Genomic DNA, 14,931 nt, shown 5'->3' with positions numbered 1-14,931 from the left:
GGCGGTTTGTGCTGAGGACCCTGGGGCAGTGGGATCGGGAGGGGCGGTGGGTCCCGGGGGGCAAAGGGACACTGGGGATTGTGTCACCGTCCGTGACAGAGGGACAGCAGGCCCCCAGGCCCTCCAGCGCAAGAAGGGGAGGGCGGTGTCAATGTTTTACAGGCCAGTTCGGCGTGGTTCTGTGACTAATGGGGCAGGGGACCCTTGGACCCGTGCCCTGGGAAAGGGGAAGTGGGGAGAGGGGAGGAGATGGGCCTAAAAACGGAGCAGTGGCAGCGAGCTGGGGAGGAAAGCTAACTTACTAAATATGATATCAGAATGCAAGGCAACACTGTATTATACAATATTTAATTGGAATTGAGGCTTATAAATCAAACAACATGAATCACAGAATTACTAAGGTTGGAAAAGACCTATAAGATCATCCAGTCCTACCATCCACCTATCACCAATGGTTCTCGCTAAGCCATGTCCCTCAACACAACATCCAAACGTTCCTTGAACACCTCCAGGGAAGGGGACTCCACCACCTCCCTGGGCAGCCCATTCCAGTGCCTGACCACCCTTTCAGAGAAGTAGTATTTCCTAATATCCAGCCTGAATCTTCCCTGGCGCAGCTTGAAACCATTCCCTCTAGTCCTATCACCGGTTATACGGGAGAAGAGGCCGACCCCCAGCTCGCTACAGCCTCCCTTCAGGTAGTTATAGAGAGCAATAAGGTCTCCCCTGCGCCTCCTCTTCTCCAGACTGAACAATCCCAGCTCCCTCAGCCGCTCCTCATAAGGCCTGTGCTCCAGACCCCTCACCAGCTTTGTTGCCCTTCTTTGAACACGTTCCAGGGCCTCAATGTCTTTCTTGCAGTGAGGGGCCCAGAACTGGACACAGTACTCAAGGTGCGGCCTCACCAGAGCTGAGTACAGGGGAACAATTACTTCCCTACTCCTGCTGGTCACACTACTTCTGATACAAGCCAGGATGCCATTGGCCTTCTTGGCCACCCAGGCACACTGCTGGCTCATGTTTAGCCGAGCGTCAACCAACACCCCCAGGTCCATTTCCTCTACACAGTCTTCTAGCCACTCCGCCCCAAGCCTGTAGCGTTGCTTGGGGTTGCTGTGGCTGAAGTGTAGGACCTGGCATTTGATCTTATTAAACCTCATTCCATTGGCTTCAGCCCAGCTATCCAGCCTGTCCAGATCCCTCTGTAGGGCCTCGCTACCCCCAGGCAGATCGACACTTCCAGCCAACGTGGTGTCATCTGCAAACTTACTGAGGGTGCACTCAATGCCCTCATCCAGGTCATCAATAAAGATATTGAAAAGGACAGGCCCCAGCACCGACCCCTGGGGAACACCACTCGTGACCGGTCGCCAGCTGCATTTAGCTCCATTGACCACCACTCTCTGGGCCCGGCGCTCCAGCCAGTTTCTTACCCAGCCAAGAGTGTACCTGTCCAAGCCACGGACTGTCAGCTTCTGCAGGAGAATACTGTGGGAGACAGTGTCAAAGGCCTTGCTGAAGTCTAGGCAGACTACATCAACAGCCTTTCCCTCATCCACCAGGCGGGTCACTGGATCATAGAAGGAGATCAGGTTGGTCAAGCAGGACCTACCCTTCGTGAACCCATGCTGGCTAGGCCTGATCCCCCGGTTGTCCCGCACTTGCCGTGTGATCTCCCTCAAGACAATCTGTTCCATAACCTTCCCTGGCACCGAGGTCAGGCTAACAGGCCTGTAGTTCCCCGGATCCTCCTTACAGCCCTTCTTGTAGATGGGAGTCACATTGGCAAGCCTCCAGTCTTCTGGTACTTCACCCGTCAACAAGGAGCGCTGATAGATGATGGAAAGCGGCTCGGCTATCACCTCCGCCAGCTCCCTCAGCACTCTCGGGTGAATCTCATCCGGCTCCATGGACTTGTGACAGTCCAGTTGGAGTAGCAGGTCTCTGACTGTTTCCTTCTGAATTGTGGGTGGTTTAGTCTGCTCCCCAGCCGAGACTACCAGGTCAAAAAGTGGAGTATCCTGAGGATAACTGGTCTGACCTTTAAAGACAGACGTAAAGAAGGCATTCAGGACCTCTGCCCTTTCCTTATCCTCAGTAGTCTAAATATGATATCAGAATGCAAGGTAACACTCTATTACAAAATATTTAATTGGAATTGAGGCTTATCATAGAATCATAGTATCATAGAATCACAAGGTTGGAAATGATCTGTAAGATCATCTAGTCCAACCGTCTTCACACTGCCACTGCTACCACAAGCACTAAACCGGATCTCGCAGCTCCTCATCCAGACGCCTCTTGAACACTGCCAGAGATGGCGACTCCACCACCTCCCTCGGCAGCCATTCCAGTGCCTGACCACTCTCTGAAAGAAGAAGTTCTTCCTTAAGTCTAACCTAAACCTCTTCTGGTACAACTTGCAGCCATTTCCCCGGGTCCTTCACAGTCATCCAGACACTCATCCCCAAGCCTGTAGCACTGCATGGGGTTGTTGCGGCCAAAATGCAGGACCCGGCACTAGGCCTTGTTGAATCTCATTCCATTCACTTCAGCCCAGCGATCCAGCTTATCTAAGTCCCTCTGAAGGGCCTCGCTACCCTCAGGCAGATCAACACCACCTCCCAACTTGGTGTCATCTGCAAACTTACTGAGGGTGCACTCAATCCCCTCGTCTAGGTCATCAATAAAGATATTAAACAAGATAGGCCCCAGTACCGACCCCTGGGGGACACCACTTGTAACAGGTCGCCAGCTGGACTTAGCTCCATTAACCACCACCTGTTGAGCACGGCCCTCCAGCCAGTTTCTTACCCAAAGGAGTGTGTACCTGTCCAGGCCACGGGCAGACAGTTTCCCCAGAAGAAGCCTGTGAGAGACCGTGTCAAAGGCTTTGCTGAAGTCTAGGTAGACTACATCAACAGCCTTTCCCTCATCTACCAGTCTGGTCACCCAGTCCTAGAAGGAGATGAGATTGGTCAAGCACGACCTGCCTTTCATGAACCCATGCTGGCTGGGCCTGATCCCCTGGACACCACACACATGCCGTGCGATCTCCCCCAAGATGATTTGCTCCATGACTTTCCCCGGTACCGAGGTCAGGCTGACAGGCCTGTAGTTCCCCGGATCCTCCTTACGGCCCTTCTTGAAGATGGCAGTCACATCAGCAAGCCTCCAATCCCCTGGGACCTCTCCAGTTAACCAGGAGCGCTGACAGATGGCCGAGAGCAGCTCAGCAATCACCCCGCCAGCTCCCTCAGCACCCGAGGCTGTAGGCCATCCGGTCCCATGGATTGTGACTGTCCAGATGGAGGAGGAGTTCTCTGACTGTCTCCACCTGAATCGCTGGGGGTGCTTTCTGAGTAGCGTCCCAGACTTCCAGATCAGGGCATAAAATGCCCAGAGGATGACTGGTCTGGCTAAAGGCAGATGTAAAGAAGGCATTGAGGACCTCAGCCTTCTCCTTGTCCTCAGTGGCCACATTCCCTGCTGCATCAAGTAAAGGATGAGAATTGTCCTTGGTTCTTCTTTTGCTGTTGATATATTTATAAAAGGATTTTTTATTGTCTTTTACTGCAGTGGCCAATCTGAGTTCAAGCTGGGCTTTTGCCTTCCTAACTTCCTCCCTGCATACCTTAGCAACTTCCTTGTAATCTCCCCAGCAGCTTTCCACCTGCGATGCTTCCCCACAATACGACAGGATCCATCAGTGAACAGGGCATATGTCTTTTCATTTCCTGGTAGTTCATTGTATGCTGGGGCCTCTTTAGCTCGTGATACTTCTTCTGCTGGTGATGTTCCAAACTTTTTGCCTTCAGGCCAGTCCATGATGACCTCTAGGATTCCTGGATGGCTGAGCTTCCCCATCCGTGCTCGTTGCGTAATCAATGCAACCCACTTACTCCAAGTGGCATCAGTAGCATGATGGGTGGGGGGAACCTTTCCTTTAAACATCCAGTTCAGCACTGGCAGTCGAGGTGCCAGAAGGAGCTGTGTTTCAGTACCGACCACTTCAGAAGCAGCCCCCTCATACGCGGCTAAGATCTCCTTTTCAGTTGGCGTGTAGCCCTCTTCCGACCCCCTGGATGCCCGACTCCAGAATCCCAGGGGTCGGCCTCGGGTCTCTCTGAGGCTCTTTGCCACAAACTCCAAGTGGGACCTTTCTCTCCAGCAGTGTAGAGGATATTCTTTACACCCTGTCCCGTCCACACTGGCCACGGCACAGGCTATCTCCTGTTTAATCTGCTCAAATGCCGGCTGCTGCTCAGGGCCCCACTTAAAATTCTTCTTCTTCTGTGTCACCTGATAAAGGGGGCTTACAATGAGGCTGTAGTTTGGAAGATGCATTCCCCAAAAGCCCACTACACCCAGAACAGATTGTGTCTCTCGCTTGCCAGTGGGTGGAGACATGGCAGTGATTTTGTTGATCACATCTGCTGGAATGTGAGGACACCCATCTTGCCTAGGAATAGGCAACTTTGTACCTAGTTCCTTTATACCTAGGAACTGAATCTCCTGAGCAGGTCCTTTCACTTTGCTTCGCCTAACAGCAAAACCAGCACGCAGAAGAATTTGGATTATTCGCTCTCCTTTCTTGAAAACTTCCTCTGCTGTATCGCCCCACACAACGATATCATCAATGTACTGCAGGTGCTCAGGAGCACTGCCCTGTTCCAATGCAGCTTGGATCGACCCATGGCAAATGGTTGGGCTGTGTTTCCACCCCTGGGGCAAACGGTTCCCAGTATACTGAACGGCCCTCCAGGTGAAAGCAAACTGTGGCCTACATTCTTTGGCCAAGGAAATGGAAAAGAAGGCGTTAGCAATGTCAATGGTGGCATACCATTTGGCTGCTTTTGACTCCAGTTCATACTGGAGTTCTAACATGTCCGGCACAGCAGCACTCAGTGGGACTGTGACCTCATTCAGGCCACGATATTCCACCGTCAGCCTCCATTCTCCGCTGGCTTTACGCACTGGCCATATGGGGCTGTTAAAAGGCGAGTGAGTTTTGCTGATCACTCCCTGACTCTCTAGTTGACGAATCAACTTATGAATGGGGAGCAAGGAATCCCTGTTGGTGCGGTACTGCCGTCTGTGCACTGTTTTTGTAGCAATTGGTACCTGTTGCTCTTTTACTCGTAGCAACCCCACAACAGACGGATCTTCTGACAGGCCAGGCAAAACAGACAGCTGCTTAATGTTGTTTGTGTCTACAGCAGCCATTCCAAAGGCCCATTGATACCCCTTAGGATCCTTGAAATGCCCCCTTCTGAGGTAATCAATACCAAGTATACATGGAGCCCCTGGACCAGTCACAATAAGGTGCTTTTGCCAGTTCCTACCAGTGAGGCTTATCTCGGCCTCCAACACAGTCAATTCTTGAGAGCCCCCAGTCACTCCAGAAATATGGATTGATTCTGTCCCTTCATGACTCGAGGGCATCAGAGTGCACTGTGCACCGGTATCCACCAGGGCCTTATATTTCTGTGGTTCTGCTGTGCCAGGCCATGGGATCCACACAGTCCAATAAACTCTATTATCCCTTTCCCCCACCTGACTGAGGGCAGGGCCCCTCTATTCATTACCTGTGGTAACCGGAGCAACTGCACTGGCGGTTGCTCTGCTTTGTAATTCTCTCATCCGTGCTCGTAGTGCAGGAGTAGCTTGGTTGTGCCACTCCCTCATGTCTTCTCCATGGTCACGTAAGTAACGCCACAAGGCAATTCGCGATGTAGGATTCCTTCCTGGAGCCAGAAAGCACTTGCCTTTAACAGCTGACACCATGACACCAGAGAGCCCCCTTCACCAGCTGAATGAGTTCAGCTCTTCTTTCTATATACGAACACTGGCCTGCCTGCGAGTACTTTGTCTGTTATTACTAAAAACCTGGTATTAATACAGTTGCTGAGTTACTGATGAAAGCGAAGTTCATTGGCTACTTATTCCTGCCTAGAACAACTGCAGGGGGGCAGTCGATATTTCTCAGTAAACAAAAACAAGTCAAGTTTCTTAGATTAACACAGCAATTTAGAGGAATAATTACATGAAGTTGTAGTGGGTCTTGCAAATAAGCTTTTGATGTAGCAGTATTTTGATGTAGCTGGAACTGATGCCTGGAGAGTTAAGCAGTTTCAGAAATAACCCAAAAACTGTTCAGTCCAGGAATGAAAGAAATAGCTCAGAATAGGAACGTTAGAATAAATGTTTTCTATTACTGAATTCTACTGTAATACTAATACTGAATTCTATTATATGAAATGTCTGGAATGATGAGTTCTGCAAGTAGATAATATAGGGTGCTAAAGGTAATTAACATAGTAGAAAATCAGTGTTAGAACCAGATAAGTTTATCTATCAGCTTAGTCCTGGGGGAAATTAAAGGTATCGTAAGTACATCAGCCTGGTCAAAATTCCATAATTTTCCCTGTGAGCTTAAACTTAATGAATTTAAAAATCATTATAGCCATCTCTAGTCCTGCTTTTCCTGTTCTTGGAAGTCTGCAGCAATTACTGAACATAAAAAGAAACTATGATTTTCTGGGATAGATGCAGTCTGTGATGGCAATTGAGTAGGACAGCATCCACACAGGTCGTGCCAAACTTGCAAAATATTCTTTCTTTTAGCACATTATGCCTTTAGACAAGAAATCAGTGGGAAGAAGTCACATTTCTTCCAAATGGTACTGCAGATTAAAGGTATAGGTAATGTAGTTAGAGCTGTAAAGTCTTAAGGTTTTGTAGAGATGTAGACTGTTCTCTGAATGAACCCTTTTCATTCTTTCAGCTCATCACTGCTACATAAAAGATCTTTGGCTGGAAAATACAAATGTCTTAAGTGTCACTCCCACTCTAGAAATTCTGCTTTCTCTAAGAATACATCATTTAATACTAAGGCCTTAAATATCTTAGCATTTATTTCCTGTGTTTATAGATGTAGTGTATGAAGTGTATTTGTATATTTATATTTAATTGTATATTTATATTTAATTGTATATTTATATTTAATTGTATATTTATATATACTCTCCTGGATATGTGGACTATATGTCTCACTATAATTCCTGTTAGAACAAGGGATTTTAATCCCTCCTTAAGACAAAGTTGATTGTTTATCCTCTCAAAGTTAGGAAAACAGAGGCAAGTAATCTCAGAGAAAGGAGTCAGAAATTACTCAGACTGCTACAGATCTATCCTTGAAACACAGTCTTTGTGAGGAAGACCTGTCCTCAAATTGGACAGGACAAAAAAGGAACATAGGTGGAATAAACTTCTTACAGAAAAGATTACACAGAATAAGACTGGGAGGAACGATACAATATCTCTGGCTTGAATGGGCAGACTGAGTGACTTCTTGGCTGTGAGAATAGGAAACCTGAGAAAGCAGAAGAAATATCTGAAACCTTAATCTGAGTGAGGACAGGGAAGTAAGGGAGAAGAGTTGCAGCTGTGACTGTCACATAGACTCTGCAGAGTTCAGTGCAGTTACACCTACACCCTTCTGTTGGTGTTCATAAAGCACACAGATTCTACCACTTACTGCTAGGCTAAGATTCTGCCATTTCTCAGTGTCATTTGACCACTGGACATAGCTTATCCTCTGGAATTTGTTCTTCTATTTTCCTTCCTTTCAGGGTCAGTTGGATTTTGATCAAAAACAAAAGAGTAGAGGTGGTAGACACAATAGACTGCAACCAGAAGGGCTCACTGCCCACATCTGGGTGACCTCCATCTTCTTTCTGCTAGCCTATTCTCTATTCCTATCTGTTTCTGGGTCATCCAATTGCTCCAAGAGTTAAAAACAAACCATACAGAATAGAATGACACGTGAATCTGTCAGGTCAGCCTTAAGACATTTTTGCTGTTTAACTTTCCCACAACCATACAAACCCTTCCAATTTATTGGATCATGCCAACTTCACCAAAAGTATTCTTGGTTATAACTGAAAACGTGTATCTCTGTCCATTTTGTTGTAGTTGTTGTTGTTGACTGTAATCTATCCAGATGGCTGATGGCCAGATTGTGTCTGACCTTGTTCTAGTTGCTGGACCAAATCAGTACACTGTTATCCTCTTCCTTCCTAAACCACTGAATTGTAAACACATTCTGTGTCTTCATTCCTGTTATTTGATACTTGTATGACCACTATACTTGTAAGCCCACTGTTCAGTTGATGTAATGCCTTCCAGTTTAAGAACTGCTATCCCAGGAACTAGGTGACTGTGAACAAGGAGTATCCTTGAAGTCACAGATGACTTCTTTGAAGTGCTTGTGTGTACCTAAGAACCAGAGACATCCTGAATGTACCATCCAAAGTTTTCTGACTCAGGTGGTTGGAAGGGATCTCAAGAGTTGATCTTGTCCACTTACCTGCTAAAAGAATGTCCACTTAAAATGGATTGCTCAGGACCTTGACAGTCTAGAACATTTCTGGGCAAACTCTGTGTTTTACCGTCTTCATGGTAAAAAGTACTTTGCAGTTTTTTCTTGTGTTTCAGCTTGTGCCCATTTCCTTCCATCCTTCTACAGTGGAATCTTATTTCATCTTCTTACTACCCTCTGCTCCGGTACTGGTGGTCAGCAGTAGGATCTCCCCTCAGTCTTCTCTTTTTGAGGCTGAACAAACCCAGTGCCATCCCCTCTCCATGGATGCCATGTGATTAATCTGCCTAACCTGGTGACTCAGTTTGATCAGGTCTCTACAGTACTAGGAAACCCATAGCTATCTATACCCAACACCAGAAAGATCAAAAGCACTGAATAACAGGAAGCAATCACTCAGCTCAACCTGCTGTCTACATCCCCTTCATACAGCACAATAGGAGGTTGTTTCCCTTTGCCACAAGGGTGCACTGCTAGCTTAAGTTCAACTTGCTACCACCTGGCACAATTTCCTTTGCCTCCAGTTCTTTTTATACTACATTGACTTCTAGACAACTTGCGTAGTTTTGTGTGCTCATTCCCAGGGCTTTAGCTAGGATAAAAACTAGAGTAATTCCTCTTAGTCAGAACTGGACAAAAATGGCAGAGCTACAAGATAATAATAACGATAAAATCATTGTATCAGCCATCAGTCATCATTCTTAAGATCTAGATGTCAGCAAGTAGGATGTAGCACCCCTCCAACAAAGTTATCAAAAATAAACAATTTATAATCTACTTCAATGAGATTTCAATGGTGTCAATCGAATACTTGCTTAATTATTGCCTACTTCAATAGAAAATTATTAGATTGCATAACGTTTTGACTGAAGTTGTTGAATAGTCCTTCCTAAGCGATCACACAAACATACTTATTTAGAAACTTGTTTGTTATCTGCTTATTTGACACGAAAATACTGAGTTTAAGCACCAGCCCAAATCAGTACTTACCCAGGAGTTACTGAGCTAAGGCTTTAATTTACACTTCCTGAAATAGCATTTATTAATATCTCTGAGGAGGTACCTAACTTAGCAGGTAAGCAGTAAAGTCTGAGATTCCCTGAATTGCTTGTTAAAGACAAGAAGACCTTTAAGTGCCTTGAATGGAAAGTACAATCCTTACTACACTGTTTGACAAGGAACTATCCATTACATTCAAACACCAGTTTTCACCATAGACTTTTACTTGCCACCACAACTTAGATTTCTTCAAAAAATGCTCCCTACTAAAACACGTAAACATATCTTACGTGTGATTTTTAAACAGAGACAATTCTTTTGTTCTCATCTCCTACAGAAAAATGTCAGACTAATACACATTTTTTCTTACAGTGGTTATTATTCTTGTTTATTACAGCTTCTCATAAAAGAAGTCCTCCAGCTCTTGAATTAGAATAAATTTTCTACGCTTCCAGAGAACAAAAGGCGGATACATCAAAAGACTGGAAGCTGAATCATTTACTAGGTGGCGGTTCCTGAACACAATTCCACAAAAAGATATGAGGGCAAGCAAAGCAGATGTCCATGCAAGAGACATCTGTTGCCCCTCCTTTATCTCACCAGGGCAAGCAAAAGCAGGTATGGGATTTTCACAGAGTATTAAAAATGCCGATGCCTGCTTATCTTTGTGTACACCTTGGTGACGGAAGTCCTTCAGACTGGCATAAAAAGCAGCAGATGGAGGAGTGTTGTGGCAGCAGAACAGTCCTGTTTTGGCTGAAGGCTGTGGGAATGAGCAGAAAAACAGCTCCAGAGCAGAATCTTGAAGGCCACAGTGCCTGGAGTGAGACTTTTTGCTTCATTAGCCACAAAATTAATATTAAAGTTAACACCCCTCTGTATGACAATGACCTCTTAGAAGAACATGCTAAATATACATGACTGTAGTACTCAACTCTCTGCCGGATCATGTTAAACATCATCCCAATATGGGAAACAAATAAGGTTTAGGATATCAGGGAAAGTGTGTCGTGGGTAGCACAGTGGAGAAGAGAAAGAAAAAGAGAGTGAAGGAGAGAAGAGAGCTAAGAGAGGGGAAGCTGTGTTCCTCTTCTTCCACCAAGACAGGGACACTTTCTTTCTAAGCATTACATCTCACCTCTTGGAGAAGATTATCTGAGATATCATGTATTTTGCTAGCATTATTATCATACATTCACACTATTGGCAGCTGGTGCATTTATCAGTTGCAATAGCCAATATGTTGTGCCTATCCCTTCCATAAATCATCTGTTCTTTCTGAATGTTTGTGAAACTGTCCAGTGAAAGTCCTGAGGAGACTCTGTCAGACAGACATTTGTTAATCTGTCCCATTAAAGTCCTGAAGGGCCTCTGGCAACTCTGAAATACCAAAATAGAGATTGCAAACAATTCAAAGCACAGAACTTTTCAATTTACTTTTATTTCAGCTTTATAAAGAAGGTCATTTTTACACCAATAACTTCAAAAAAATAAACAAAAACCCAACCAAGTCAAATAAGAATCTTTCAACAAATAACTTACAATTGTTCTAAAACACTTTTCTTACTTTGCTTATTTCATTATGTGGCAGATATTGTACAGAAGTGCCACAGAAACGGTGGTACTGAGGTCTATTTAAGCATCCTACACAATTTTAGGTTAAATCCAAGCAGTTAATACCCAGAGCACATTAAACAATATAGGTAATATCATGGCCAAAATGCAAAAATATCTATTTTATACACAATTTTAAAAGCGCTTCATGAAGTTGCATGAATTCTAACTTACATCACAAGTTATTTCAAAGGATGCTTATTGCAGAATACCTGCATCAACAAGTTTACAAGAAACAACATTACTCTGAGGGCTGTGGAAAATGGTTAGTATATTCAAGCTTAAGTCTTGGTTACAGTGATGTCAGTAAAGATTTTGCTACCGACTTCACTGATGCAAAGATCGCTGCTATCCACTCATTTTTCTATCAGATAAAAGGTGTAAAGGTCTGCTGAAGGAGTTACAAAATAGGTAATTGAAAATTATTTCCATGAGGCACACATGCAGTAAGATGAGTTATCATAAATTTCAAAACTACAGCCTTTAGTACTATTCCATGTGAAAGTCACAGACACTGCAGCCAAAGCAAATGAGAACAGAGCAAAGACCTCTGTTATACATTGCTGAGTTCCTTTTTAAGGCCGTGTTACTGTATTCTAGGAAGAAAGACATCCATCCTCATTCTTTTTGGTATCATTTCCCTAGATGTACGGTAGATATGTAGTATCATGTTTTAACCAAGTTATTCAAACGCATTTCAAACCAAATGTTTTTCCACATATGACTTGATGCATAAGTACAGACAAGCTCCAACAGCCATGATTTAAAGATGTTTAATATACATATCTACATAAAATTTTTGATATTCATGCAGCTAAGATGTGCAGTGATGAGTATGACTTCTCAGTATGAACAGATTCAGTGTAGTGACTAGTTTCAACTTGAGAAGCTAAAGATACCTGGGTTTTATTAAAAATAGTAGCAGAATGCTTGACTGCTGAAGTGCATCTCACCAAGTTCGTATTTTTATGTCAGATGTAATTTGATTTAAAAAAAAATTGAAACAGAGCTGAATATAATGTTATGGAAGCCTTTTAAGTTTTGTATTTCAGATCAGAAGTACAGATGAGAAGCATTAGCTGTATTCATTTCAGTGTGGGTGAAAAGTTAACACGCTTCAGCCTTATGCTATTTAATATCAACCAAATCAATTAGGTGTGTTTTTGTTTTTGATAATGCTTTTTTATACCTACAGTATACCAGCTGCATTAGAGGGATGTGATACACTTCCAGCTCACCAGACATGTGACAGCTCCTGTCCAGAACAAACCTTTGCAGTATAACCACGTACATTCTCTCTATTAGCAGTTACTAGCTTGGAAATACTAACATAGCTTTGAATTTCTAGACCAAAATTACCCTTTGTCTGGCAGCCACACTGAGCTGGCACTGCAAGTACTGGGAATAGATACATTCCTCTTAATGATGGCATCTGAAGAAATAAATTACTGAAAAGATGCCAAGCAACTCATTTCTTTAACTGAATATAGCAAAGTGGTGGTACACTTTGTAGGCTCAAACACTAATTTGCTTAAAAAAAAGTAAGGGCACTATAGGCTTTGTCATTTTATCTTTCATTTCTGTTCACTAAATGTAATACAAAAAATGCGAAAATAAATTTAAATCACTACACTCAAATTAAAAGCTCAAGAACTGAGAATCCTTCTGGTAACTGTTCTTATAACAGAAGCATATGCATTTGAGGCATTTAGAAACATTTAAGACGTCTTATGCAAAATAATAAGCACAAAAATTTGCAGTAACATGCATTTTTATTCTGAAAAGGTTTTGGAGGCAGATGTGGTGAATTTGCTGCTCACTCTTTCATGTTTCACAATCTCATGACGCTGAGAATGAAACGCGGCCACAGAATTCTTCACATTTAAGGTTCGCAGTTTCTCCATTAACTACGTGAATCTAAGCACGGATTGCTGCCTCGCACTGTCCTGGCAACAAAAGTTACAGCTGTGCCACTTCAAATCAGACTTACAGTTTTCTCATCCACCCTACCTCATAATCTGGAACAAATCCACCATCTGTGAAATTGCTTCTTACACCATATACTCACGGCATTTTGTTCACGGCATTTCCATGCAAGAAATATCTCCCACTGGCAAAGAGCTAAGACAAATGTTCTTAGAAATGATACAAATATTGCTCCAACTCTAAACATACTTCGCTCAAACTTCACATACTCCCTTGAGCCTGCACAGTACAGAAAAATATTATAAATCATGAACAAAACCATGCAAAAAAAATCCAAAAAACCCCAAGACCACCAAACTAACTTATCTAAATAAAATATAAACCAAATAGAACACTAAAATAATAATATTGAATATTATCTTGTTTGGTGTCTCAAATAACATAGCATCAATAATTTTCTTGTCTATTTTTTTTAATGTCGAATTTGAGATACAACAGAGTAAGCCTTAGTTTTCCACCTTCCTCAGATTTTTTTTCTTCAGATACCAAAAGAAGTCTGTGCTCTTGTGACATCTAGAGTGTATATTCATAGTTAGTGACTAAGTTTCATATTTCCTTGCACACAGAAGAGTAACTCAAATCCCCAGATTTATCACATTAACATGGAAGTGAAATAATAACATAAGAAAATGCTTTTAGAATATTCCCGTTAATGTTTTTAACAGATTATTCCTGGTTCATTTTAAATTGCATGAGATACATCAAAATAAATCTGTAAGAATTATTATTCTTATTACCCAAAATAATCTGTTTGATAATTTTCTCTCACTTTCAAGGCATTGATGAAAATTCACATCATTCTGAAAGCATATTAGATCAAAAAAAAGTGCAGACAACCCAGCTTTCAAAAAAAAATGGTACAACTATTAGGTACAATGCACTTAGGTAAAGTATTGCAATCCAGCCTTAGATGTTAAACCATGGATATGTTGGACAAGTACTCATTTGACAAATAACTAAAAAGCACCTTCTGCAGTAATTTAGTATCTTCACCTGTGAGCTTCTGTGTCGTAATTCTACATCAATGACTTCAGTCCTGGACATCAAAGTAGTCAATTATTGGCTCTTCTTTTAATGGTTTGGACAAACCACTGCTTCCACTATTCCTGAAATTATAAGAATAGTAGATATTACTCACTGTGCATGAAAAAAGACAGAAGTAAACTGAAATCACAAATTCTCATAATGTCTCAGTGTGCACTTGCACACTGCGTTGGTAGATGGCAGTTCTAAATTATATTCCAATGAAAATATCTTACCATTTCAGAAAACCTTTAACTGTGATTTTTGGGAAAACTAAATACATCCATGTGTGGCTGAATTAATCAATTACGTTTTGGCTTTTACCAGAAACTAACTTTTATTAGTAATACTTATTGCAAAAACAATAATATATTGAAGATTAAATTTTCAACATGCCTTTCTAAAGGAAAAAGCAAAAGGAATATTTTTGTAGTGCTCACTGATCAAATCTGCTCATTTTTAAAAGCAAAAAGAACAAAAAATACATCAGTATTGAGTTTCCATAGCAAAGCTTTGGTAGCTGGGTGACTGCAGGGACTGCATTTGTAAGAGATGAGAAGATAACAGAAGCTATTATACAAGAGTCAGTTCCAGCCAGCTCAAAAAGGGAACTGCAGCTTCCCAAATCTGAACCAACAAGCAATGCTGCTTGTACCTCTGTAAGAGCATATTTAAGAAAGGGAAAAAAATACTGTGTGACTGAGAAAATTTGAGGTGAACAACCCTGCTGTCAGTAAAGTCAGTGAAGGAGGAGGAGGAGTGGGTGGGTGTTCCAGGTGCTGCCACAGAAATTTCCTTGCAGTCTAAAAACAGGACCATGGTGGAGCAGGCTGTCTCCTGCAGCTTATGGTGCACAGCTTCAGAGCAGATCTGCATGGTACAGCCCAGAGTGGAGCAGGTGGATGAGGCCTGCAGGCAACTGCAAC

The 14,931-nt window shown here is 42.9% G+C and overlaps 1 protein-coding gene across 2 annotated transcripts in view; it reads right to left on the bottom strand.

Moving 5' to 3' along the window:
* Positions 1-11,270: 11,270 nt before the first annotated feature.
* NFX1 (nuclear transcription factor, X-box binding 1) overlaps positions 11,271-14,931 on the bottom strand; it is a 74,488-nt gene continuing 70,827 nt past the window's right edge. For both annotated transcript variants that reach the window (XM_090136811.1, XM_031592008.2), the window contains one exon: positions 11,271-14,088. In XM_090136811.1, the coding sequence (XP_089992937.1) occupies positions 14,013-14,088 (76 nt within the window). In that variant the 3' untranslated portion in view covers positions 11,271-14,012. The remainder of the gene's footprint in view (positions 14,089-14,931) is intronic.

This window comes from Phasianus colchicus, chromosome 3, assembly GCF_987193195.1.
Source record: "Phasianus colchicus chromosome 3, bPhaCol1.hap1.1, whole genome shotgun sequence".
In the NCBI taxonomy this organism is placed as follows: domain Eukaryota; kingdom Metazoa; phylum Chordata; class Aves; order Galliformes; family Phasianidae; genus Phasianus; species Phasianus colchicus.
Note: the sequence above shows the minus strand (reverse complement) of the source record. Positions and strands in the feature narration are given on the sequence as shown.